The sequence below is a fragment of the Falco cherrug genome, chromosome 13 (genome assembly GCF_023634085.1).
Source record: "Falco cherrug isolate bFalChe1 chromosome 13, bFalChe1.pri, whole genome shotgun sequence".
In the NCBI taxonomy this organism is placed as follows: Eukaryota; Metazoa; Chordata; class Aves; order Falconiformes; family Falconidae; genus Falco; species Falco cherrug.
In genome coordinates this window covers 22,933,700-22,961,279 of record NC_073709.1, presented here as the reverse complement: position 1 = coordinate 22,961,279, position 27,580 = coordinate 22,933,700, and the positions used below count along the sequence as shown (strand labels likewise).

At 35.8% G+C, this 27,580-nt stretch overlaps 1 protein-coding gene across 2 annotated transcripts in view; it reads left to right on the top strand.

The window, feature by feature from the left end:
- UBR2 (ubiquitin protein ligase E3 component n-recognin 2) overlaps positions 1-27,580 on the top strand; it is a 60,034-nt gene that overhangs the window by 15,551 nt on the left and 16,903 nt on the right. Inside the window, exons 7-31 of one of the 2 annotated variants that reach the window (XM_055725645.1) lie at positions 660-722; positions 1,996-2,116; positions 4,700-4,807; positions 6,486-6,574; positions 7,431-7,529; positions 9,898-10,061; positions 10,152-10,251; positions 11,301-11,429; positions 12,217-12,400; positions 13,422-13,483; positions 14,286-14,396; positions 16,252-16,317; positions 17,697-17,819; positions 18,199-18,262; positions 18,560-18,684; positions 19,645-19,697; positions 19,955-20,057; positions 20,619-20,667; positions 21,026-21,180; positions 23,147-23,249; positions 24,015-24,124; positions 24,334-24,414; positions 25,181-25,362; positions 26,009-26,208; positions 27,066-27,159. In XM_055725645.1, coding sequence (XP_055581620.1) covers positions 660-722; positions 1,996-2,116; positions 4,700-4,807; positions 6,486-6,574; positions 7,431-7,529; positions 9,898-10,061; positions 10,152-10,251; positions 11,301-11,429; positions 12,217-12,400; positions 13,422-13,483; positions 14,286-14,396; positions 16,252-16,317; positions 17,697-17,819; positions 18,199-18,262; positions 18,560-18,684; positions 19,645-19,697; positions 19,955-20,057; positions 20,619-20,667; positions 21,026-21,180; positions 23,147-23,249; positions 24,015-24,124; positions 24,334-24,414; positions 25,181-25,362; positions 26,009-26,208; positions 27,066-27,159 — 2,738 coding nt within the window. Of the gene's footprint in view, positions 1-659; positions 723-1,995; positions 2,117-4,699; positions 4,808-6,485; positions 6,575-7,257; positions 7,357-7,430; positions 7,530-9,897; positions 10,062-10,151; positions 10,252-11,300; positions 11,430-12,216; positions 12,401-13,421; positions 13,484-14,285; positions 14,397-16,251; positions 16,318-17,696; positions 17,820-18,198; positions 18,263-18,559; positions 18,685-19,644; positions 19,698-19,954; positions 20,058-20,618; positions 20,668-21,025; positions 21,181-23,146; positions 23,250-24,014; positions 24,125-24,333; positions 24,415-25,180; positions 25,363-26,008; positions 26,209-27,065; positions 27,160-27,580 lie in introns of both variants that reach the window. The other variant, XM_055725646.1, reaches the window with a different exon arrangement.

Genomic DNA, 27,580 nt, shown 5'->3' with positions numbered 1-27,580 from the left:
GATCCCTGTCCTACTTATAAATACGTATGTTAATGCATATATACATATGCATGTGTGTATGTATGTAAAAGACATGAGAAGGTTATGCCTGAAACAATGATTTGGCATCACACCAGATCTAAAATCTCAGTAAGCTATTCTGTTGATAATACACTATAAATTGAATCAACTATCTATTTTAATTTATGTATTGACAGTGCAGAAAGACTGGAAATGTTTTGAAATAAACCAAGTGCTTTAGATGTATGTTTAGAAATCCAATTACCTTTTAATATCTACTTTTTGAAAAGCATAGACATGTCTGAAATATCTTAAATTCTACCAAAATCATCAATGCATTAGTACTGAAGGTAAGTTTTCAGTATTTTAAATAAAAGAAGTGTGATGGTTACATCTTCAAAACAGTATTATACACAGAAAACTTGATATGAGGTAACTGCTTATGTGATATAATTTTACTTTCTTTTAAAAAGTACAGGGTGCATTTTGGAAATGCAAGTATGTAACTATATACGGTACTTCAAAAAGGAAACTAACATGAAAGAGTGGTCAGTGTGCATCTGAAACTTTTACTGTATTGTTTATGCTAATGTAAAACACAGCATTTGAACTTCTTGTTTAGAAGTTGGTGGTAATGTTACTCCTTTATAAATTTGAAGGGACGTAGGTCTGTTCGATATGGAGACTTTCAGTACTGTGATCAAGCAAAATCAGTAATAGTGGTAAGTAATAGTGGTAAGTAATATCATCTACATACTTGCCTCATCTTGAGCAAAAAGAGGCTTTGCTGTGAAGTTTTGTGATACTGCTACCATAATGGCTGTTTATATTTTAATAATACACAGTGTTGGAGATACTATTTACAATATGCACAGTAGACATTTCAAAATTTCAAAATTCACCTTTATGCTGGTTTTTTTTTTGGTTGGTTTTGTTTTTTGGGTTTTTTTTCCTACTATGGACAGCCTTGCACCATTTTCTAGAAAGGAGTTCCTAGGCTACTTTTCCTTTCAGAAAACAAAAGTTTGATCAGGAACTTCAAGTGTAATATTTTAGAATTGCATGTCACTTCAGATCAGTGAAGTTAAACTATCTTTAGTTTTTCTCCTACAGTATGAAGTTGTGTCTTTCATAGTCACAACTATGGAAATTGCTACTGATTGAATCCAAGTGTGAAACTACAAATACACTTTCATTTTTCACGTGTGTATTTAGATGTGTATATATATATTAATAATATCTATATATTTCAAGATTCTTCCATGTTAAGAACATGGAAATAATATTTTCTGGTTAATTTTTCTTAACTACTGCAGTGCAGTACTTAATCACATGAAATAAATAGTTCATGTATAATGCCGCTTCGACTGAAAAACAAATACTGCAAGTAGAGTTACCAGCCTTTAATTGTTTAAGGTATTTCGAAGACATTAACACACCTTTAAAGATAAAGTTGTGCAGTATTTCTAACTTGCCACCTATGCAGGCAAAGAAGAAACGGCTGTTACATGTAATGTCTATTAAGGTTTCCATCACCGAGATAAGGGGAAATGCTTTCTTGTTTTAACTCTGTGTGTTTAATTTGTATTTTTAAAAATAGTCGGTGGACAATCAGTTTCTTCCCTTGGTGGGCTGTGTGATTTCCATGTCATGTTGTGAAGAACAAATGTGCATAGCTGTCTTAGGTTTCACGTGGGACTGCTTATCGGTAAAATGCAGCAGATCAGTGTGTACGTTGATAAGAGGCCAAAAGTGGAAAATGAAGTGGCCTAAATATGTTGATACAGCGTAATAAGGTCCTTCAAATATTAATAGGGCAAACAAAGTTTAGACTTTCTTGGGTTTTTTCCTTCCTTAAGGAGGCGTTAGCAATTAGAATATGAATTAATATTATAAATTATTGAAAACAATCATAGGAATGCTGTGTTTCTGCACAGAAATATATGCAGTCCTCACTTAAATATACATTACTTCCTTTTTCCTTTTCTTTTTAAGAGAAATACCAGTCGTCAGACAAAGCCATTGAAAGTACAAGTTATGCATTCATCTATTGTTGCCCATCAGAGCTTTGGTCTGAAGCTCCTAACTTGGCTTGGCAGTGTTATTGGATATTCAGGTGGGCAAACTTGAACTCTTTGAGATAACTTGGGGAGCATTTGTGAGGCAAACTGAATTCCTGAAGCAATTTTGTCTACTTATTTCAGATATGTTATATATATATATATATATATAAGGGAAAGCTATAAATAACTTGTCAAACTTAATGCTATTTTCTCTTGCTGGAGTGCTGTTCTGAGTTCTGACTGCCATATGAAATCTTACTTCACAGTCTCGGATGCTGTTGTCTGTTTAGTTGCTGCTGAACAGAAGCTGAGAATCGCTGTCAAATGCTGTATGCCAATAAGCTATTTTTCAGTACCTAGTCCCTAGATGCAGTAAGCTGAAAATAACCTGATTAGATAAAACAAAATTATTCAGAAGTAATTTGATCAATGATGATGAAAGTGATTGCTTCAGATTTTTTGCTAAGTAGAACGGAGGAAATGCAAGGATCTGTGGAGGTTTTTGGGTAAGTATAGAAGCCAACGAAGCATTAATCAGACATTTAGAAAGAGGTTTCTTCAAAGGAGTCAAGATGAATGGTATCATATTCATGGGAAGGCTCAGTGTTTGAGTTCTTCCTTTGTCCTGATGAATCATAAGGTTGTGAAGATGTGGCACATGAGGGGAAATACAAGGAAAATGTGTCAAACTACTGATATGTAGAAGTGTAGGTACAGTCTCCAATGCACTTTGTGTTCTGTGTATCTGTAAATGTTAACAAGAATTACTAGCAAAGCACACTCGGCTATAGTATTGCATGTATGTTTTATATAGGTGCAAGATTTCTTCAGAGATTGTATGTTTTATTAGACTGATAGTTAAAAAAGTAGCCAAGATTTCAGGCACAGGATCTCTATATCATTTTGGTTTTTTTGAAAGATAAAAATTAACTTACACAAACATAAGACTACTTAAAGTTATGTAAATCAAACTTTTGAAAAGTTATGGTAGCAGTTTGTGCAACTATTTGCCAGTGTTGCTGGCAAATAATAGGTATTAATAGAAGGGAGAGTCATGACGATCTTTAATTTCTGAGATGAATTTTCCTTTCAGTGTAACCTGTAGGCAGGTGCTGTCTTTCTCATGTTCTTTAAGCTCATTTTTGTGCCATGTCATTTGTGCCAGGTGCCAAAGTCACTAATTTTCAGCACTAAGTTACCACTGCAAAAAAAACCCCACCTGAATATGTTAGTTCGTGTGTGTGTAGTGTTTCTGAAATTCTGCAGAGTTCATTTCATTAAATGTAGTGGCCTTTATGATTCAGAAGCGCAAAAATAATGTTTGACAGGAAGCAGTATGCGTACGTTTTGTCTGTGACCTACGTGCTTGGTTATTTGAAGTGCCTTACACAGCTTGGGTTGCAGTCTTGCAGTATACTCTGCAGTCTGGTTTTGTGAAATACGCTTCTGAAAAAGTTGGTTTCCCTTAGCTTTTTGACAAACACACCCAAACATCTAGATTCTGCTCAGTCTTTTATACAGCCTGTTACCGTTCATCTGTAATGTGGGCTGATGGAGTTACGCTGGTGGTTACACTTAAATGTCCCTGACCAAAGAGCAGTTGGCAGGTGGAGGGGTTTTCTGCTGTGCCGAAAAGTTAGGTTGGAGGATTGCTGTGAAATGAGTGTCAAACCTTTGTCAGTGAATAAAGGGAAAAACCTTACTATGGAACTTTATCACAAGCTTCACTACCACATCCATTTTAGCAAATGTAATTTCTTCAGCAATAAACACGTGTTTGTCATTATTTGAACAATGCAGTAGTTCCCCTTAATTTGTTACCCTTCATAACCCTGGTTGGAATGGAACTCTGCAAGGCAAAAAAACCCAACCCCAAACTGCTATAGGAGTTCAGACTGTATAGAACTGCACCGTGCAGTGCATGGTATGATACACCTGGCGCTAATCCACTGGCAGCTCTGCCTGGGAAGCTGAGATGGCTGAGTGGCATGCAGCAATAAGGGCTCGCGTGTCACTCATGTAGTTGTGTTAGTTAATATACGTTACCTGCAGTGCAGAGCTAGGTGGAACATGGTTAATATGAGCATTCCTGTGTTGTGTTCTGTTGCAGGTGCAGGCTTTTCTGCAAGCATATCATAACTTGCATGTTCATATAATAATTACTGCTTTCCATTAGAAAAAAAATATGTAGATAGGCTTTAATAGCAACAAAGAAGTGTAAACAAAAAACTCATCTATGAGTGTATGAGTCGTTTCATGTATGAATTATATTTTCCTTCTGATAGGACTCTAAACAGGAAAAATATAACGTGGAAAAATAGCCTGCTGTATAATTATTTCTTATATTAATAAGCCAGCAGCACTTTTAAGAAACACATTTTTGTTTGATAACCTTGAAACAAATCATTGTGTTTGGCAATTTTCACAAGGTTCCTAATGTTCCATAAGGTTAGCCTGAAGCTTGCAAGGTATAAAATATTTATGTTTCTGTCAGCAAAGTATGAGCAGTGTTACTCATTTGTCAAGGAAAAGAGGGCCCTATGGCTTCTACTGTGTCTTATGAAAATCCCAATATGTCAAAATAATGTACAAGGTTTTCTTAAGCTATAACTAACATATAATTTCTCTTCATTAAGATGGTCTTCGTCGAATATTGTGCCAGGTTGGTTTACAGGAGGGGCCAGATGGTGAAAATTCTTCTCTTGTGGATAAGCTGATGCTATATGATTCTAAACTGTGGAAAGGTGAGTTTTCTCAAACTTCTGGAAAATACTAAAGAATGCCATGCATAAAAGTTTTCCCTTTATTGTATTTGCTAATGTTTGATCATTTTTGCTGTGGTATATTATGGATAGAATTGCTTGATTTGTTATAGTCTGTCCCTTCGTGATGCACTCCAAATATATTGAAGACATATAAGGAAGATAGAAGGAGACCATTTGGAGATGGGTTTGGGTTTAGATCTCATTTTTCAAAGTAGTCTGAAACTAAGGCTGACTTGAATATGCAGATGGCAGTGATAGTTAAGGGAAATGGAGTAAACATTGATTTGGGGGTTGTCTGCTTTATAGGATGTCAGCATCTATAGCTTACCTACCAAAATGCCTCATTTTAAGGGATAAGGCAGAGGTTTTCTGCATTGACTTGTGTTTATGTTCATGATGTATTCTGAAGTGTTCGTTCTGAGAACATTCAGGAAAAATGACTGTTCTGTTATTTTAGAACCCTTAAATTTTTTAAAGCCTAATTGACATAATGGGATTGGCTAGAAAGTTGTCATTTTGAGGAAGTGGAGGTGGCTAATTTCTTTTCTGTTATGGATTTTATGTCTGATTTGGTACTGTGAAAGGGCATGTAAGGCCAGATGTAAGAAAGAGAAGCACAAAGAAAAGGCAGAGAATGATGCAATATATATATGTCCTTTCCTTATTTAAACATGAAGATAGTATTTTGAAGATTGCTACCCTCCTCCAGTATCTTTTGTTGTTTTTCAGTTCTGAGGTACCAGTATTCTAGCGAGTAGTTACATCTCTTTGTGGTCTGTTTTGGAACTTCTTGAAGCAGCAATAAAAGAAGTAAGATGGAAAGTGGATGTCGTATGGAGAAAATTATTCTTCTAGGTTATGTTTATCTAATGCCTTTATCTTGTGTGAATGAGTTCCTGGCACTCCAAATTTATTTTTTTTTTTCCTAACAATAAATTTTATCTAAAAGGTACTGCTTTGTGGACTGTTACATTTTTAATACAGGTTTTTTTGGGATAATGTCTTTCATATAAGCAAGGAGTAACTTTTAAATTTCTATTTCAACATTGGTATTTCTCTACTTTATTATCTGTTCCATAACTACTCTGCATTAATAGCATAATGGTGTTTGACTTAAAAATGACCTATGGAAAGAAATGGTACATACATGCATATGTTTCCAAGCTACATACTGTCAATTCTCATTCGTATTGATAATATTTTCTGGGATGCTGCTCAGACAGACTAGAAATTCAGAGAGCTAAACTGATTATTTTGCAGAGTTGCTTACAGCTAGTAAAATTTATTGCAGTTCCGGCTTCTCATAATAGTATGTTTTGGGTTTTTTTTCCCTCCCTGGGCCATCCAAATGCTATGTTTACCCTGAGGAGGAATAGAGTTCTGTTCTTGTTTGCCTGACTTGCCTTATATTTGAAGGTTTATGTTCTTATTCAACAGCTCTGTGTTATCTTATGCAGGAGTAATAAATAATGCCACTTGAAGAATTTTGTTTTATGTATTCTTCTTCATCCTTTGCTACCATCTGACAGACTTAAAGCAGCTTCTGTTCCGAGATGCACACTTAGCTCATTCTGTAAAAGTTTACTTTTGTAAATGTTTCCATAATATGTTGATAGAAAATAGTGACATGCAATATTTCATTCATTTTTCTTGACAGGAGCTAGAAATGTGTATCACCAGTTATTCATGAGCAGTCTACTTATGGATTTGAAATACAAGAAACTTTTTGCTATCCGCTTTGCAAGAGTAAGTGTCTTTCTTACAAAGAGCCATATAAATGCTTGAACTGTCTAGCGAGGAGAGTTTAGTTAGCATACAGTGCTTCAAATGAACTGTTATCCAGAATTTTTTTCCTTTTTTTTTTTTTTGGAAGCGAAAAGTTGAAATGAAATGCTGACTACCTTATTTCTGTCTTCAAAATATTAGTTATAATGGTATCTCATCTCCTGGGAAGAAAATGAGCTTTCCAGGCTCCCCAGAACTAAAACAGTTCACATGTTTTTGTCTTCACCGTCAACTGTGCAGGCTATCACTTCTTAAGAGCTTATTGCCTCTCATTATTGAGGTGTAAGCTGTGACAGCACTACTCAGAAATAGTGCTGAAATTCAGTTATGCTGATTAGTATTTCTGCAGTAACTAGTATTTGAAATGCTTTAAATCAGCAGTGCAAAATTCTGCTCACTCTGCTGAAGACAATTAATTTTTTGGAGTAGAAAATAAAGTATCAGCCTTTGTTGTGAGAATGAGAGTGAGTAGATCTCACGCGTGAGCAGATTAAATTGTCATGTGCTTTGTACAAAATATCTATATAATAATCTGTAAGAGCTACTCTTCCCTTTATCGTGGCATTAAAGTTTCCCAGAGCAGACATTTAAATTAAAAAATCAGGTCAGTGTGGATTAGAGGTGAATTTCCCCTTGTTGTTTAGAATTACCGGCAGTTGCAGAGAGATTATATGGAGGATGATCACGAACGGGCAGTATCGGTGGCTGCTCTGTCTGTCCAACTCTTCACTGTACCTACTCTGGTGAGTAGTGCCTGTCTTTCTTTTAAAAACTGATAGTTGGCACTCCTTGCCTTTTTTTGCCTCCTTCTTAATAGAACTATGAGCGATTGCAGAGTGATTTTATGAAAGATGACCACGACAGAGAGTTCTCAATTGCTGACCTCTCGATACAGATATTCACAGTGCCTTCTCTTGTAAGTACTGAAAGACCAAAAAAGGAAATCTTTATTTGTTAAAAGCCACTCAAGGTTCTTGAATCGAGACTGCAGATATCTTTAATGTTACTGTGGAAATGCAGGGCGCTGCTGCTGCACAGCAGTCAGGCTGTTTACATGCATTGCTGTGGGTTTAGGAGTTAAAGCATTCGCATTGTACAGTTTGAGTATGACTTCCCAGAGTAGGCTGGGTGTTTTTGGTTTTTCTTTTTATGTTTGTCTTTTACTTTTTTTAGAAAGATACTTAAATGTTTATTTAAACACACACACGTAACATTTAAATTCCTCATCATGCTGAGCCACAGTTTCTGTTTGTAGAAATCTACGTTATGGTTTGCATATCATCGTTTCAGGGCATACCGTTTTGGTACAGTTTTATAAATAATCCACTTCATGGTAATTTTCCAGTCAATACAAGTGCAAGAAAGAATTGTCTCATGATACTCCCTACTTCCTTTGGTGCTTCTGGACTTGGACAATGCCTTCTTTCAGGTTTCCAGTTAATTTTTGTTCCAGTGCTTCAGCCACTGTTACTTCTCCCAGCTCACTGACTCTGCTGGTCTTTCACCAGATTATCCTTGTTTGGGAAACTTCTTCTTTTCCTCCGGTCTCCAAATAAGTCTTGATTTGTCTAGGTCGTAATACAAGCAAAGACAAGTTTGGAGCTGTACTGGAAATAAAAGTCTGATGTTCACAGATAGAATTGTTTAAAAAATGAATGCTTCTGTATCCTTCCAAATTTAATCAGCCGAATTCAGCTCTAAAAATCCGTAGTAGCATGGTAGTCATGATACTGAGCAAAGGTGTTTTTCACTTTTGTAGTGGTGGATGTTATTCATGGGAATTCAATAGGACCTCAGGATTTTGTTTCCATGGTTCAGGGCAGTATTGTGTTACCTTTTTTAATTTTGAAACTGTCAATAAGAATGTTGCCAATATTTAGACTTACAGTTAGACTTAACCTATTACTGTTATTCAGATGGTTGTTTTATTATTTTTTCATTTGGCAAATGGAGTGGTGGAATAAGTGCATTAATACATGAATTTTTTTTAAGATGTAATTTCAGACATTTCCTTGGAGGAGAATAATTACAGTGTCCCTTTTGTGTGTTTTCTATTTCAAAACTGCAAAAAAAGTAAAGCAAATTGGTTTTGGCTGTTTTGTAGAAGGATGGAATAGACTGATAATGTGCAAGTAATTATAATAAGATCCTACCATATAAATTAAGAATTATTTTGTATATATTTAGAGCCATTCATTCTTTACTGAATGAGTAAGTGGAAGAATGTAAAACCACCCCACTGCCCCCCAGTAACATTTTCAAACTGATCTTAGTAATTTAAGAGTTTGAGCTCTCACGTAACTGAGGTTTTTTTTTGGTTTGAGGGAGGACTGATGGTTGTGTTCATGGTGATTTTTTGGGGGAAAATGTGAACTATTAGATAATATTTTTTTCCCCTTGCAGTAGCATTTTAGAAACTGTATTTTGCAATATTATTAGCAACTGTAGAACCCAGAAGCTGTAGTCAACAACCACAGTGGTGTTAAGGTAGAGCAGAGTGGCCAGTCTTCTTGAATCTACCAGTCACACAATAAAATCCTCATGAGGCCTGAGAACTGCAAGACTCATCCCATTTTCCTTTGAGAACCAACAGAATGGGGGAGTTCTGGAAGAGCTCACAAGTAGGACGTGGAAGTAACTTCTTAGTGCCCCCTACTCTGTTGTGGGGTTGTATTAGGTTATGTTGGGCATGGAAGATGATTTTCATCAGACTTTGCAATGCCTGTTGATTTTGTTTCCTATAACACATAGATGTATGTAGTAGCCTTTGAGGAGGATCATAAGTCTTTTCACGTAATTTCCATGTGGAAATTGCACTATACCTATCCTTAGTAGTTCAGCAGACGCTATGTTCACCACAGCGCTTGACAGTTTGTAAACAGAAAACAGAAGAGCTGCCGCTCCCCTGAAGGGCTTATACTTAAATTATATGAGAAGAGACAACACATACTTAAAGGGAGGTTCAAGTTAATTATAAGACACGTAATAACATATGTCTTGTGTCATAATTATATAGGTTAGCAGGAGCCTAACCATAGTCAAACTTCTGTACGGAAGGGATCTGAAGAAAGAGATCTGGGTTATGATAATTTCTGGCTAGATTGCTTTTTTTTTTTTTCTGTGAATGTTTGGAAGATTGGCTTTCAACATGTTCTTCTGTTTTAATTATTGATGTAACTATTTTGGATAAAAGTTCATGTATTTTATAAACTTCATGGTGCAGTGTGAAACTCTTGTTAGATGTGTCTGTTAATTACAGCAAATTTCAATGTACTTTGGCATAGGCTCGAATGCTAATAACAGAAGAAAATCTCATGACCACTATCATCAAAACTTTTATGGATCACTTAAGGCACCGTGACATCCAAGGCAGGTTTCAGTTTGAACGTTACACTGCTCTGCAGGCTTTCAAATTCAGGCGTGTTCAGAGCCTTATTTTGGATCTCAAGTAAGTATATTAACTATGTGCTGATTTGATCAACTGAGGAGGGAAAAAAAGAAAATAAAATTAACACCTGCATCTTTCTAATGTACCCAGGTATGTGTTGATAAGTAAGCCAACTGAATGGTCAGATGACTTGAGACACAAGTTCCTAGAGGGTTTTGATGCCTTCTTAGAATTACTCAAATGTATGCAGGTATGTAAATCTGTGAATTGCATAATTTTGCAAATTTAAAGCAGGAAGTTGGCTATCATGATACTAAAATGGAATAAATTTAATGTACTCTCCTTTTTATAACTTCAGTGCAGTATAACTTTTGGAGTTCTCTTGTTTTCCTGTAACAGAACTTCTCACCTAACTTTTCTTAAGTTTAGTTTGTTGTAGAGGGCAATAAAAAGGAACAGTGGTTCAAAAAGAAGACTATAATTTTGGGCATATTTTGCAATTGTAGCGACAGGCAAGACAATTAATTGAGTGAAATCTGGTCCGGCTTAACCAACTTTCCTTCATAGTGAGAACTCCAGTTACTCCTTAAGTGTCAGCCAAGTTGCTCCTTGTATTGAGGAATATATAGTTCCTGACATACAAATAGATGTCTTCACTGTGGTGTTTTTTTCCCCCCAGCCTTTTCATGTGCTATGTTACCTTAAGAGCAGTATTTTAAAAGCAGTGCAGCTTTTACAAGGGCAAATTGACTGTACAGTCAGTAAGGTATAAGTCAATCACTCCCATTTTTCAGTACTTCGGTAGTGTACCTTTCTCCAGTACTTAGCTTTCATTAGTCTGTTTATGATAACCTCTTGAATATATATTGTAATCCTCAGATCATGCTGGTTTTTTTTTTTCTTCTTACGCCAAGAGCTGCTTAGGTATTGTAGTACCCAGTCTTTAGTTAGTACTTAACTGCATTTAATAGCACATCCCTAGAAAATAACATTCAAAAAACAAGATGTATGTGTAAGATAATGTATATATGCAAATGTTGTTGTACTGCTTATACTACTAAAATCTCTGCAGGTGTTAATAATAAACAGAGCTCATGCTCATATCCAGAACCTTTCTTGTATCAGTATTCTTCTCTTCCAGTTCCTGTTTCATTTTGTTGTTGTTATTTTGATGTGTATAATTCCTTTTCAAGTAGTCCCAAGCTTCTTTTTTCTTGTTGAAGCAACAATATATTTATAAGAACAGGTAACCACTGTCTCACACTTACGCTAATGTTGTCAATGTATTTTTTGTTCTAGGGTATGGATCCAATAACTCGTCAAGTAGGACAACACATAGAAATGGAACCAGAATGGGAAGCAGCATTTACATTGCAGATGAAATTAACGCTTGTTATATCAATGATGCAGGACTGGTGTGCATTAGATGTAAGTTCCTTCTGAATTGTTTTTCCATGTGAATATATGAAGGGGGAAAAAAACCCAAGCATTAATATGTGTAACAACTGCACTAAACATGTAACTCCACCATAAGTGAAGATCATCTTCGCTGAGCAAGCACAAATCTTTTCTGTATGTAAATACATCTTTTGTGGCTGGAACTGACCAATTCATAAGAATGTGCTTAAGCCTTTTAAAAAATACTGCAGAGAGAGTTCTGTCACACATCTGGAAGTTATGATTGTCACAACACTGTCATATTATAATTTTCAGAGAAGAGGGAGGAGAGGAGCAGGCCCTTGATCTACCAAATGCTGCCTGATCATAAATCATGTTTCCGTTCTGTGAAGTGTTTCAAGTTTTAGGAGTCCAGAACTTCAGCATGATAAAATACGGCCGTAGAGCAAGTGATCCTAGAATATTTTATATTCAAGCTGGCTTTAATCTTTTGCTGTTAATTAATGTGCAGTTTTTACTGGCCTAATATGATTGTTGCTCAGAAAGTTTCCATAATATCGGTTACAAAACAAACAAACGAACACCTCCTCCAAAAAACCCAAATAGTGGGTATTTTTCTAATCATACATACTGGTATGAGTTTTGCAATCTGTGCTGCCCTTAATTCAGCTCTTTTTGTTGGATTCCTTATCTTAATTTTGCAGGACTGTTGATAAAGTTAGAAACGGCAAACCCGTCAGACTTTTTTACATTGGCTGTATTATTTTGCAGAGCTCTATTTTTTCATAATCTCTGTAAACTGTGATCTTTCCTTTAGGAAAAAGTGTTGATTGAAGCTTACAAGAAATGCCTGACTGTGTTGATGCAGTGTCATAGTGGTTTTACTGATGGAGAACAGCCTATTGTTCTCAGTATGTGTGGACATTCAGTTGAGACCATCAGATACTGTGTTTCTCAGGAAAAAGTTAGCATTCATCTCCCAGTTTCTCGTTTACTTGCAGGTATGAACTAACTTAAAATATTTCAGGAAATGATAAATGTTGTATAAACATGATTTATATTTGTGTGTACATAAGGAACCACACAATAGCCTGAATAGGATGCATTTTGGCTGTTTTTTTGCTATTCGATAGCCTTTAGGCAAAGTGTTCCCAAGCATTGGAGAAATTGTTACTGTTTCAGGCCTGGGGGAGATTGTTTCATCCCTCTGGATTTGTGACTGGGGGTGTGTTGGCAGTTACTGCTGCTTTTGCCACTTGAGTGACGCAAAAGAAATGCAACAAAATACGGACTGTAGTTGACTTTTGAAATATGTTTAGCTGTCAGATGGAATAGACTAATAAACATTCTGTTAGACAACAGATTTATCAAACAGATGTGTCACCAGAAAATTAAGCTATAACTTTTTCTTTATATTGTGCCTATCTTGTTTAACAGTTGTGTTGAAAAAAGGTTGATGAATTTCACTAATCAGAAAGTGATATGATAAATTCACAGGTAATGAAGTGAAAGAGAGAATTCTTAGGCAAAATACTATGCAGCTCACTTTCAAATAACTTTGAATGTTTGAATATTTAAGCAAAACCCTTGTAGCTTTAAAACTAAGCAAACTAGAAAACTCTTAAATATTTTGTAGGGGCCCCATGAGGTATTCAGGAGTTCCTGAGGGATTTCATAACTAAGGGCTGATAGCAAGGATGAGGTAGCTGTTGTCTGTAATTTGTCCTGATAGACTCTTGGCTGTCACTGAGGGGACATGACAGTCAAAAGTCAAAAATCTCACTTGCACAGCAAGTTTATACAGACACAAGGGGAAGACTTTAATTCTCCTAAAATGTATGCTTTATGATATGTCTCTTCAGGAAATAGCTGTGTAGCTCCAGGGTGATAAATCTGCGGACTGACTTGTAGCTGTATCCAGAAAATGGTCCAATAGTAAATTAAATAACCTTTTCTTGTCTTATTCAAATTACATAAAATATTGTGTGTAATATTATGTATGTGTTTCATGTATTTATATAGGCTTGCATGTTTTGCTGAGTAAAACTGAAGTGGCATATAAGTTTCCAGAGCTGCTACCCCTGGTACGTAATTAAATGTAGTTTATTCATTAGATATAATTAATGCTGAACGTGAAATTGGTCATGTAAGTGTAGGATATTATGTAATAAAACAAAGGACCTTTTTGCTATGAATTCTGTTCAGAGAGACTCTCTTTAGTAGAAAAAAATTACCTCTTGAAAGATTAATACCTAGATATTCATGACCGGAGCATAAGTGATCGGTATTGCTCTCTTAAATAACAAGACTCAGGTTTAAGGCTGGTATTTTGTTCTTCATGCATTATCTTCTTTTTGTAGTAGAAACTGTTTTCAGGAACTCCTGGCAGGATCTGATTCCTTGTCCTTGGCTTGGCCTAGGTTCTAATTTTCTTCCCCAGCTATTTCTTGCTTCCTGCATGTTCTTATTGATACACTGTTTCCTTAAGGGGAAGTTTAAAAGAATAAGATAAAAAAGGAGAAAACATAACTGGGACAAGAAATCTCAGTGTCTTTTCAAAGAAGTACGTAACCTTTAAATGAAAGAAACCAAATGACAGTGCTATTAAATTGGTAGTGTTGATGTTCTAAAATACAAAATGTACTGTTTTTAAGAATAAAGTAAAGCCCTTGTGGACTGCTGCTGTGGAGCAAAGACAGAACGTGAGGTTGGTTAACAACAATTGGATAAGTTGTGAATAGGCTCATCAAACTTCTGTAATATGTGTGTTGGATTTGCTTTGTTTTCTAATGCCAAAATATTTTAATGATCATAACTATAATCCTCCATTTCAGTCCTGTTTTATTTTCTCTTTATATATCAAAATACCTCATTTTCTTAATGCAGAGTGAACTTAGCCCACCTATGTTAATAGAACATCCTCTACGATGCCTAGTCCTGTGTGCCCAAGTACATGCAGGGATGTGGAGAAGAAATGGGTTCTCTCTTGTTAATCAGGTAAGTGCATAGTAGCTGTAGAATCACTGTTTTCTGATAACTCCCCCAAGATGATTTTGGATCTCAGAACCTCCCCTTTCTGTAGTTTACAAACGTCACTTACATAAATGTTATGGAAGGCAATGTGAGGGAGGCTTATATCAGCACTCACATCGTTTGAAATTTGGGCTTTTGCACTGGTCTTTGATTTCTTAGTCAGAAGTTGCTTTTTTGTTTCAGGGCTGCTGCAGTGCTCAGTGAACTTGGTGCTCTGTGCACAAAGAAGTTTCAGTATAATACAGTTAATGACTCCTGGCCTTTTTGCTGTGGACTGTCCAATAGCCAGCAGCATGAAGTGCAGAATTAGATCTGTGCATCTTCGGTAGTGCATTCATAACCTTCACATAAAAGTGTCTCAAATATAAAAATATGCACTATTAAATATTATTACCATTTATGTTTATAAATTAGTTGAAATCCAAAGACCACACAGAAGCATTAGAAGCAGCATAGAACAGAGTGTTTCTTGGCTTTTATCTTTCATATTTCTTTCATACTCTGGAGACTAGGTCCATCCATCTCTAAACTTACATTCTCTGTGTTTGTATGAATTAGGTCTTGGGTATTTCAAGCATTAAAAACTATAAAATGGGTACTGTAGTGTCAGTGCCACCCACCACGGTGATAGTCTAAAGTAATTTTCTCAGCAAGACATAATTATAACAGAAATAGGATTTAGTTCTGTGAGGTGTTAACTTGATTTATGTGCAAGAAAATTCTTTCCCTCCCACAAGACCCCATCTTCACTAGATAATTGCAATGCATGTGTACTAGGAGGCTGAATTAAGCTGCCTAAACATATTACATTTTTCTTGCCTCTTAACCTAAAGGATCTTAATAAAGTGATGTCCTTTATTGCCATTATTAAAGGAAAAGGAGCTCTAGCTATGCACAATTATAGCAGTGTCCATAGTTTTTGGTGGAGAAATAAGTCTCTGTTAACTTCAAGATGCCGAAAACCAAGGAAAATTAAGAGCCTAGTTCAGTTTAGGTAATATGGCTCCCACAGCCTGGAAGTCCTTTCTCTTTCCTTTGGTGTTGGAGAGCTTATTTTCAGTCAGCTCCTTTTGGATACTTTCCCAGAAGACAGGAATGGGCATCTATATCTGTGAGGAAGAGAGGGAAGGCATGCCTAGCTCTCTTCCAGGTAATCCTGGTGAGAAGTGGTGTGTTTCTAAAGGAAAGTTTAGCACGCTGAAGATAGTTCCCAGTCCCAGGTAGAAACTTTACAGTCCTTTTTATTTTTGCTTAGTTGTGGTAGAATCAACCTTGCCCACATTTCAGTGCCATGCAGTGATTGCATTGTTGCTGCTGCATGGTGTGGTCCTGTGGAGCTCACTCCCAGGATGGTTTGGGTTAAGTATGATTCCGTCACAATATTAATGTTTTGCTGAAACTGGCAATTCCTGAAAGGTCCTATCTCAAATGTTTTAAGAGCAATTCGAGGAGCAAAGAAAGAACATTTCTCCAACTGCAAGGGCTTTCTCTTTTGTGAATTTCAAGTAAACAGTAGATATGTTGCAGTATATAACAGATATATAGTGGTAAACAAATAGATATATTAAAACGTAGCCCAAGATTTTTCCTTCTAAGAGTTCGCAATCTAGATGTTAGACCGATACAATCCGGCCAGCAATTGTGCTTGTTTTGTGGTATGTAAAAATGCTTTTTGCATACAAATGTATAATTTTTTTCAAAGCTCAGATACATTTTTTGTTTGGTAATACTATATAACAAAATTTATTTTTCCAGAATGAAAAGCAATTTAGGTTAAATATTATGTTTGTTAATTATTGTGGTTTGTTTTTTGTTTCAGATTTACTACTATCATAATGTGAAGTGCAGGAGGGAGATGTTTGACAAGGACATAGTAATGCTTCAGGTAACCACTTGTAGCAGTTTGCATTCTTATCGAGCATTTTCAGGATACGTGTGCATTTGGTTTTTAGCTCCATCAGAAACTTCTGATGACAAGGAAAAAAGTCAATTTTTGTGGAAGGACTTATATTTTTTTATTGCATCTGTGTCTTTATGGGGTCATTTATAAAGGAAATACCTTTGTTGTAATCCTTGTTTTTTAAATATACTGTAGGAAGTGCAGAATTTTCAGTGTAACATGTATGTAATGCTAAATCTTCAAGAATGTAACATTTTAATTACTGAGTCGTGCTGTTCTGGCAGCTGTGTGAGTCTGCAGGTCTTCAGTAATGTACTGTATGTATGTGTTGCTTCTTCTCCCTCCCTTCAAAGTTTGTGTCTAAAACGCTGGATAGAAAATGGAACCCCATTGGAAAAATAGTAGTTTATGGGTTTGGGTTTTTTTTTCTTCAGAAGAAATTTTACAAATCTGGCAGTCTACTTAGTTTTGACACAGAGAGGTCTGATGCATTACTTATCTGTTGAGGGTGATGAATGCTAAAATTTGCAGCTTCAGGTGCATAGTTCATGTAGACAGCAAAATCCTTTTTCAGGAAGTCACTCAAATCTTACCTAGAGTTAGCAATGCTCAATGTGATGCATATGTCCTGAGTTACTTCTGCTTTCAGATGTGTTTCTCTGAGGCTTGATCTGCCCCTAGTTTTTAACAATCACCTGCAGCTGCCCATTCGGCTGGATATCATTCAGTTTTGTTGAAAATTATTCTGTTTTAAAGATGGTCCCATTAGCTGTAAACTGAGAACAAATATTTGTAATGGGCTAGCTTATACACTTTCTTTAATAATCAGAAAAATCTTTGGCCAGTAGTTTTCAGAAATGGAAGTAAATGTTTGCGGCTACATTGAAACATTAGTATTCTTTCTAGGAAGGTTTGGGAAGTCTTGCTAAAGTCTTCAGCTGTTGTGTTGAGAATTGGAATTTGTTTCTAAAATCTTTGTGCTATATACGAAGTGGTATTATACCTTCTAAAAGTTGAGCCAGTGGGAACAGGATTGTAGAGAAAAATGAACCAACCAGAAGTCTTTCACTGAATTATATTTAGAGTATTTGAGACAGAAGGAATAACCCTGAATATTCTACACTTAAAAGGGTGTCAGAAATTATTGATAAAGCATTGGATCTTGCTTGTCAAACATGCAGTCACTTGTGCTATTGGAGTCCTAAGAGGTTAAACTTAAGTAACTACATCTTCATGCCCAGAATAGAGAGAGGAATGAATTTCATAAGGAATGTACTGTGAACATTGTATATAAATATATAAATATTTTATAATAATCCCCAATCTATTTTCGGTTTATAATGCTTTTTTTTTTTCTTTAATAGACAGGTGTGTCTATGATGGATCCAAATCACTTCTTAATGATAATGCTGAGTCGCTTTGAACTGTATCAGATATTTAGTACTCCAGACTATGGCAAAAGATTTAGCACAGAAAATACTAACAAGGTATTTATTGTACTACTGCAATAAAAAATCTGCAGTTTTGTTTGTGAAAGTGTATCAGATACTGTTGTACTGAGACACTGCAATTTCTTGATTAAAAAACCAAAACCTATCCTGTTTTAATTTTGTTTGATCAGTTTGAAATATGCATAAATATTTTTACCTGTCAAACTGGTAAATGTCACCGATGCATAATTTTTGCATTGTTTAAGAAGTTTAAGGCAACTGTGATTGCATGTCAGCATAGCTTAATTTGGGAGTGCTAAGGGTTGAAAACAGGCAATGATCTGAAGTGCTGAAAAAAATATTTTCAGCATATGGAATAATTCGTCTGCCCTTAATTGAAAAATGTAAATTTGTTTCTTTGTTTATTTTAATTCAGGATGTTGTTCAACAAAATAACACTCTTATAGAAGAGATGCTATACCTCATTATAATGATTGTTGGTAAGTTCAGAATACATTTAATTTTCAAAATTTAGTCTCTTGAATGGTCTGGAATAAGCATTCTTCATTGTCATCCCAAATGCAGTTGTACTTTGGACTTCATGTAGTTCTGACTCCTTTCCTAGGAGAAAAGCCATGAAACTAGCACTAGATTAATGTAATGAATTTTTGAACACTGGTAGGTGAACACGAGATACCACAGAAGACATTTATTTCCCATACTTTTCCTTGAAGTTTCAAAAGAAGATAGATAAATACTAAAAATCCTAAAAAAAAAAAAATATTTTATTTTTACAGGGGAAAGGTTCAGTCCTGGAATAGGACAAGTAAATGCAACAGATGAAATCAAACGAGAGATCATCCATCAGCTGAGCATCAGGCCAATGGCTCACAGTGAATTGGTAAAGGCATTACCTGAAGATGTAAGTAACGTGGGGTGGAAGAAACTAACTTTATAAGGGTGACTGCTGAAAAATTTTCTTACAGAAGTTTATGCTGCTTAATGTGGAATGGGAGCAGCACGATTATCCTAAGAGCAAGGTTAGCTTGAATACAGATGAATAGTTGTCATGGAGAAGGTAAGAAAGAGCTATAGAAGAAAAAACAGCATATGAAAGAGGCAGGATTCTGAGAGCTTCTTCATCTCTTTTCTCTTTTTAATATGTATCTTATCAGGCCATCTGGCCAGCAGTCTCTGCAGTCTGCTTGTAAACCCTGAATAGATGTATGGAAGTGGGTTGTGAGAGCTATCCAGAAATATAAGCTGTTATATTTTAAAGCCTAACAATAATTGAAATGGCATGGAATCAGGCACAGTATAATGATTTGTGTAACATAAATGCTTAATTTGCATGGACAGAAGCATTAATCTGAATGCTGGTATGAGCAGTTTAGTAGGATAGCAAAGCGCTGCTTTTTTTTTTCTTTTTTTTTAGAATATTTTTAAAGTAATCTTTTAAACATGATTTCCAAAGACAGTCAAAATTGAAAAGCTAATCTACTATAGTTGTAGTACTTCTAATGATAAATTCTGAAATCATGGAGTGGTATGGATTGGGAGGGACCTTAAAGATCACCTGGTTCCAACCCCATGCCATGGGCAGGGACAAATTCCACATTTTCACTGTTCTAAATACTTCAAACTTGAACAATTTGAAAATCCAAATTTTGGGGTGGCATCATGATTTTGTAAAAATATTTTTTGCAGAGGTGGTAGTCCTGAATGTATCTTTATGTTCCATTCTTTAGCGTTCTCTTGAGTGCCAGTATAATGACTTTGTACTACATTTGTTTCACATGCGTATCTAGTGTTGTATGATATTTGAATGTGTTTATTCGAAGAACTACAGTAACACAGTGTCTTGCCTTTTTACTCAATGTAGGAAAACAGAGAGACGGGAATGGAAAGTGTGATTGAAGAAGTGGCATGCTTCAAGTATGTTTCCCTTTATTCTAATATTTCAGCTTTAAAAATGGAAAATCTGTATTAGTGAAAATGAGAGAATAAAGGGGGCTGCATCATGGTGTGTTCCCATGGCTTTATTCATGTGCATCATTCTTAATACTGTCACTTATTTGATTTCTAGAATACCCATTGAATAGTTTTTTAGCTGTTCTAGTTAACCATTTATGCTTGGAATTTAATAAGCAATAAACATAAGTTTTGGGGGTTTTGCTTGTTTTTTTTGGTAGGAAACCTGGATTAACAGGCAGAGGGCTCTATGAATTGAAACCAGAGTGCACCAGGAACTTCAATCTGTATTTCTATCACTTTTCCAGGGCAGAGCAGTCAAAGGTAACTAGGAATTTAACTTCCTGGGGTTTGTTTTGTGTCTTTCTTCCAAAGTTTAATTTTGTGAAGAAGTATTATCAGCTGGTTAAGAGTTAACTTCTAAAGTCAACATATTTGAGAATGTTAACAAAATTCAGCCAAGATTTTGCAGTGACTTCTGTGCCACCAGATCCCATGTCCTATACAGAGCTGTTGAAATCAGTGGGCCTTGAAGAGCTTGTCTGCGTGTTCCCTTACATCTTATTTGACTGAAAATATTCAAACAATCTGTATTTTTGCTTACCTTTATGGAAATTGCCACTTTAGCTCAGACTTGTCTTACAGTTTTATGTTAGAAAAAGAATCCAAGGTGGCTCAAGATGAAAGATTAATTTTGAAGATGCATGCCCTACTTTACAAGTAGAATGTAAGACAAACTGAAAAGGCATGGAAGCTTTCTTGTTTTATTGAAGGCTGGGAAGAAGGGAAAAGAACAGTAACAATATAACAAAGCATCAGTGCTTTTTTATTGGGTTTATGTTTGTACAGCTTTTGGGTAACATTGGCCTCATTCTTCTATTTCAGGCAGAGGAAGCACAAAGAAAGCTGAAAAGACAGAACAGAGAAGATACAGGTATTTTTCTTTGAGAGAAGATGGGAAGCACCTATCAAACTGTGTATTGCCCTGACAGACTAATATCCTCTTTTGGGGCTAGCCAGAAATTGGTTGAAAATGTAGCAGTTTCCCTTACGTTTCCCTGGTTATAGGTAGGAATCTGATCTATTGTGGAACCAGCCTTCTGAACAGCTTATTCCTTTGGCTTTCCTGTTACATGCCAGCCATGTTGAATGTTGCAGCCTGTTACCTGTGATACTGCTCGCCAAGCAGCTGTGTACTGTCTTGGGTTAAGCTGTTTGAAAGTTGGCCATTTTATATGGGTGTTGCAAATTTTAGAGATGCTGAAATGTCAAACACATAATTTCCCTTTCAGCACTTCCACCGCCAGTTCTTCCTCCTTTCTGCCCACTTTTTGCAAGTCTGGTTAATATTTTGCAATCTGACGTCATGCTGTGCATTATGGGAACTATACTGCAGTGGGCAGTAGAACACAATGGCTATGCCTGGTCAGAGTCCATGCTGCAAAGGGTATGTCTCCTTATTTAAAATTATGCTTATGTTAAAGGAAAGAATATGTATTTTAGCATTTTAATGTGGTTTTATAGATTCGGGTTGTGTACTTGGTATCTAACGTATCCAGAATACTCTGAATAAGAAATAAATGGTGTTTTCTGTTAGACAAGGTTACGGAAACCCCTGTCTCCAATGCAATATATTTTTAAAAATCAGTGGAGGACAGAAGTGAATTTCTAATGGGATGCACACAAGAGGGAAGAATTCTGCTTGAATTGGTGGAAATAGTTTGTGTTTATTGTGGTAGAGAACCAGTTTATCTGAGTTGTTGCATGTTCAGATAAAGCATGTCAGCTTTTTTCTTGACATTGCTTACTTTCAGTTTAGACTAAGTTACTAGAAAAAATCATAAAATACAGAAAATAATTTTCTAACTTGAAAATGTATCTGTTCTGGGAAACTCAACTGAGCTGTTTGTTCCTCACTGTTTATAATGATTGTTAGAAACCTGGAGGGTTACTGTAGATTTTGTTCTCAATGAAGGTAACTTTTTGGAGTCTGCAGAAGTACGTGGTGAACTGCTGTCAAAGGGCTGCTCATACTGGTCAGGGTTGTTGGTTTAGTGTCCAAATCCAAACTTTTCGAAAATATTGATAGATTTTTAAATAACATTTTGCAGTGAAACACCAGCTTTGAAACTGAGTATTAATTTTTTTGACATTCAGTCTTACTGTTTATTACTTTTTATAGCTAAGTTTAACATTAGCAATTCTGTATAACACAAAGTTGAAAACGGAACAGTGTATCAGTATTACATATCGCCGCAAAAATTGAAGAATGTAGTTACATTTAGGTAATGTGAGAGTACTAGGCTTTGGAATAACTGGTTGAATAGAGTAAGATTTTATTTTTATTTTTCTGAAACTGAACTAAAACATGCTCAGCCAGCTGAGTGCCTTTTGTGTTGTTCTCAAACATGTGCGAGTCATTAGGAATCTATCACTTGCTCAGAAGCTCATGGCATTTTGTATTCACTGGTGCCATGCAATTGGACTGCATCTTTCCCCAGTCAACCACTCTTGTCTTGGAAGTGCCACACAAAAGTTGATACGAGACATCTGGAAGAGGTGGCCCATACCTGATGAGACCTTGTTAGATAGATATGGTAGTGTGAGGAAAAATTGACTGTTACTTATTAAAACAATTTTTAAAAGCTTCCAAGACTCAGATCAGGTTTCACCACTATTGTAGATACTTACGCTGTTGCATTCCAGTTGTGCTACAGATTTTCTGGCGATTATCTTTTCTCCTTACACAGGTTTCAGTGTTGATTCCAGGCATTCACTAATGCTTTTTGTCTAGAGCATCCTGCCAATTTGTATGAGGTGGCAAAGTGGTTGATTCAGCTTGACAGAGGTCACCACTAAGATTTAAGCATTTCAGATTTAAAATGCCATTCAGACTATTTCAGTGCCAAATAGGGTAATTTCAATTTTTAACTTCAAGGAGATTACATCTTTTTACTGACCTAAAAGCTAACACTGTTTTAAAATATGTTGCTAGAGTTTAGAGTAAGTTTAGTTTAATAATGTTAACTTTTTTTCCATTAAATTTTGTATGTAAAAAAGGATTTAAAGTGTGCATCATGCTTCTGTCCAGAGACTTGCGATATCAACGTGCATTTGCTAGGGAGAAAGCTAAGAAGCACAAACTTCTCGCTCACTAGAAAGGACAGCAAACAGAAAGATATAAGTGATATAATGTGTTTTTTATCTGGCAAAGTTTCAAGCATTTGTAAACAAACACTGTTACTCCTTTGTAATCCATCTTTGGAATTATGCATGTAGAAATAACTTCACATATATTCTTATTTTATAATTTTACTATATGACTTGCTTGTCTCTTAGTGATTTACCCAAACTGTATAAAGAAGTATATGAAGTATTTAAGGAAAGAACTAAAATTTATAACTTTTACCTAGGTTTTGCATTTGCTTGGAATGGCACTACAAGAAGAAAAACAACATCTAGAGAATCTCAGTGAGGAGAACGTTGTAACATTTACCTTCACTCAGAAAATATCAAGTATGCCTTTCTTTTCAAATGTATAGCAAATTTTAAGCAACTGAAAATGCCAGTATTTCATATTTTATTATTTTGAAACAGTCTTTACTGGAAGGTTGTATTTGTTTATCCATCAAAATTTTACCAAGTTGATTGTACTTACAAGCTTTACATATGTGTAGATTCTATGATAGTAACAATACTAAAGGCCTTTTCCAGAGGAGAAATCCAAAAGTTGAGTAATTCCTGGTAAATCTGATTCTTAGTATCTTTTAAGTAGTGTCTCAACAAAGAGTGCTGGTGATGATCACGATACATGATCAGATGCTATAGTTGCAAAATCCATAGTTGTGTTCTTAAAGGGACTTCCAATCTTGACTTTCCTTTGTATCCTCTGACTAGTGCCTCTAGTTTTGCTGAGACACGGAAGGTATGATTCTTCCGTGTCAAATAGGTTGGAAATAAAATACTGGAAGTTCTACATGGCAGCTCCCAAGATGAAAACAGCCAGGGAGCACATACAGTGCTTTTGTCTTGTAAGAAAATATAGTCAACGAGCAAGACTTTTAAGAATATTTCCTCTGACTTCCCAGGGTTTAGAGTGTACTCATGAAAATGTTTGCTGAGGAGGGAAAGTTGCATATTGTGCCTATTTGGTGAAGGAATTTTTCAGCTGCTGAACATATAAAAGTCTTATTTCTTGATTTGTGTTGGTTTTAATGTTAGTGAATGATTAGTTTGCCAGGTAACAGTATAGTCAATTGTCTACATAAATTTTTTTCTCAGGACCAGGAGAGGCACCCAATAATTCCCCTAGTATACTAGCTATGCTAGAAACACTGCAAAATGCACCTCATCTGGAAGTACACAAAGACATGATCAGATGGATATTGAAGGTAAATCTATTTAATGTAATTGTTGAAAATCATGGAATATTTTTTTTAAACTTTAGTTATATTGTGATGATTTCCCATGTTGATTTGTGTTACCTACTTTTTTTCCCTCTTCTAGAATCCAACACTGAGTTATCTGTCCAGCATTATAGTGTACATAGTAATATTCACATGTCGCAAACAAATTAAGTGTTGGGTTTTTTTTCTTACAGACTTTTAATACTATTAAGAAACTCAGAGAAAGCTCTTCTACAAGTCCTGTGGCCGAGACAGAAGGAAATATTATGGAGGAGGTAAAAGCAAGCTGTAACAGTTAGCTGATCTGGAACAGGTCTGGGTTGTGACAAACAAAGGACTATATTTTTAATTGCAGCTTTAAATCAAAGATGGGAAACATCGGTGATTTCTGAAATGCTGTCTCACAGCTTATAGGTCATACCTATTTGTTTGAAAGACCTACTGGGAGAGTCCGTGGACTGTTTTTCTTTGCTTTGTATATTGTAGTCTCCAAATCTTTTGCAAGTTGACTCCTTAGAATGGTTCATAGTATTGATCACAGCATTTAATGATTCTGCTCTTCCCGTAATTTCAGACTCCATGGAAACTTGTTAAACAAATGGTATCTATGTATTTTGACCATGCAGGTCATTCCAGATAGGCTCTGCCAGTCTTCTTAGCTTGACATGACGTTCTAGGTACCACACAAAGACCTTGGAGCACTGGTACATTAAGGAACATGGGTAGTACAGAGGAAGAGCAGCACTAGAGATGAGACCTGTCAATCACCTTTTTTTCTTATGAATGCTCAAAGGGAAGAGAAATACAAAATACAATTAAAGGTTGAGTGGGAGAGGTACCTTTCTGGTTCTGCAGTTCTACCTGGCATTGAACAGGAGCTAAAGAGGGCACAAAAATAGCTTTTTGGTAGACTTTGCTTTTTTCTTTTTATGAGATTTTCCTTGTTTGGAGGTTAGTATCAGTTACAGATAACACTTGCTAAAATAAATTGTCTGTTGCAACAAGATTTTGATAATGACTGAGTGAACAATACAATTTCAGAGTTCACGTGATAAAGACAAAGCTGAAAGGAAGCGAAAAGCTGAGATTGCCAGATTGCGCAGGGAAAAGATCATGGCCCAGATGTCTGAGATGCAACGGCACTTCATTAACGAAAACAAAGAACTCTTTCAGCAAACTTTGGAGGAGCTAGATACTTCAACCTCCAGAGTACATGAAAATAGGTAAAGGAATCTCATTCAATTTTTTCCTTTAACTTTTACATGAGACTGTCCTATTGATACTGCTTAAAAAAGCACTTTTTTTAGTCTTGATGGAAAACTATTTGTAAGTTTTTGAGACCAAAAAAGCAGCAGTAATGGAATTCTTTCCTCCCCCTTTCTGACAAGATGGTGGGATAAATATTGATTCCTCCCTCATTGTGTTCAACATAAACAAAAAAATTATTTGCCTGTTTAAAATCATCCAGTAAATTTTTAATAACAATGAAGAGACTATGCTATTAAATGTAGTGAATTGGAACTAGTTGATTATACGTCTGTTCAGGATCTCCAAGAAAATCTGCTTGTAGGTGGAAATACGAATTGAAGCATGCTAATGATTTTGGGGAGGAAGTAGATGATGATGGAGAGTTGCAGATGTAGTTTCTGTGTTAAACTGGAGTGGGCAATACTACTGTGAGGTATGATTTTTTTCAGGAAAATACTGTCTATTTCTGGGGACACAGGGATTGTATGAATGCCAAAACTGGTTGTTGTTGAGAAAGCAATTATAATAAAGCTAGAAAGCTCATTAATCACATTTAAATCATAATCTGATTTGTAATGTTTTTCAAATAATTTGCTCACCAGTATTCTTTGAATATTCTAGCCCTGTAATTTCAGATGCAAAACTCACAGCCTTGGGACCAGAGCAAACTAGAGTAGCTGAACACAGACAGGTTGTTATGTGTATATTGTGTCAGGAGGAACAAGAAGTTAAAGTGGACAGCAGGGCTATGGTCTTGGCAGCATTTATTCAGCGATCAACTGTGTTGTCTAAAAATAGAAACAAAATTACTCCAGACCCTGGTAAGTAGTGTTCATAGTTGTCTTTAATATTAAATGAATGTTGGGAGTCACTGTAACAACTGCATGCTTTCTTTTGAAATGGTGTCACCCTCTTACGTTAATTGTATAATTGTGAATGACTTCATTGTAATCAGTGGTGAAACTCCCATACTTCTAGTGAGATAGAAATGTGTGTTCTAAATAGTGTAAAATCACTGCAAGGCATTATTTAAATGTTCTGCCAGCCATTTATGACAAATTATTTGTAACTATTAAAAAACCCTTAGCAGAGGTGTTTGTTCTTAAACTACACTCGTAACATTATAGAGAGAGGAGGTGTTGATGTAGGGCTGTAAAAGCACGAGATACACGTTTCTTTCCTCTCAGGTACATAATCTGAAATGCCTCTTAATGATAATAAAAAAAATGCTGAGATTTAGGTAGTTTTGTTAAACACATCACGGTGACCTGTAGCACTGTTACAAAGGTTTATCTTGATTCTATATATGTAAACACATAGAAAATTTCTGCACTGAATCGTTTTGCACTCTCGCTCTGAAGGTTAATGCTCTTAGAGTCATTGTTTAATGGTACTGAACCTACTCCTGCGGGTAGTTCTTGGGGACTTTTGCCAGGGCCCAGTACCTCTGAAAGCTTGATTTGAAGTCTCAGTATGGTACACATGCTCAAAACAAAATTGCATGATATTTGTAAACGATCTGAACAGTTTAAGTTGTGGATTAGCAGTATACTTCATTAAATGAGTTATGCTTCTGTGATAAAGTTTAATAATTATGCAAATGCAGTAACATTGACATGCAGTTAATTCTTTTGATAAATGTTTATTTGAAGGCTGTTTTGTTTTACTTTAAATACAGAAAAGTATGACCCGTTGTTCATGCACCCAGATCTGTCATGCGGAACACACACTGGTAGCTGTGGACATATTATGCATGCTCATTGTTGGCAAAGGTAAAAACCCATATTTAAGTTTTTAGTCCAAATAGCATGTCATGCCATCAGTTTGCTTAATTGCACTAATTTTAATGACCAAATTACTACTGTGTAGTAAACTTAAATTTCGTATGTGGTCTTTGATATCGCTGCTCACTGAAGATGTGTTATTCATCTTCTTGTGTAGCTCATGTACAGTCCCGTGTGGTTGCTGTTAACTCCTAGAAATGTCCTTAGATGCCTGTTTTCAGACCATTTTTGGGTCATCGTTGGGTGTGTGCTAAACCATCTCAGAGGCTTCTGGAATAGCAGTTACGTTTAGTAAAGCAGTGAATTCGGTTCCTTTTCATATAGGATTTGGAGATCAGCCACCAGGTTTTCCAGTTGCTGCTGTGTTGTGGCCTGTAATGGAATATGCACATGGATAACGCTTACGGCA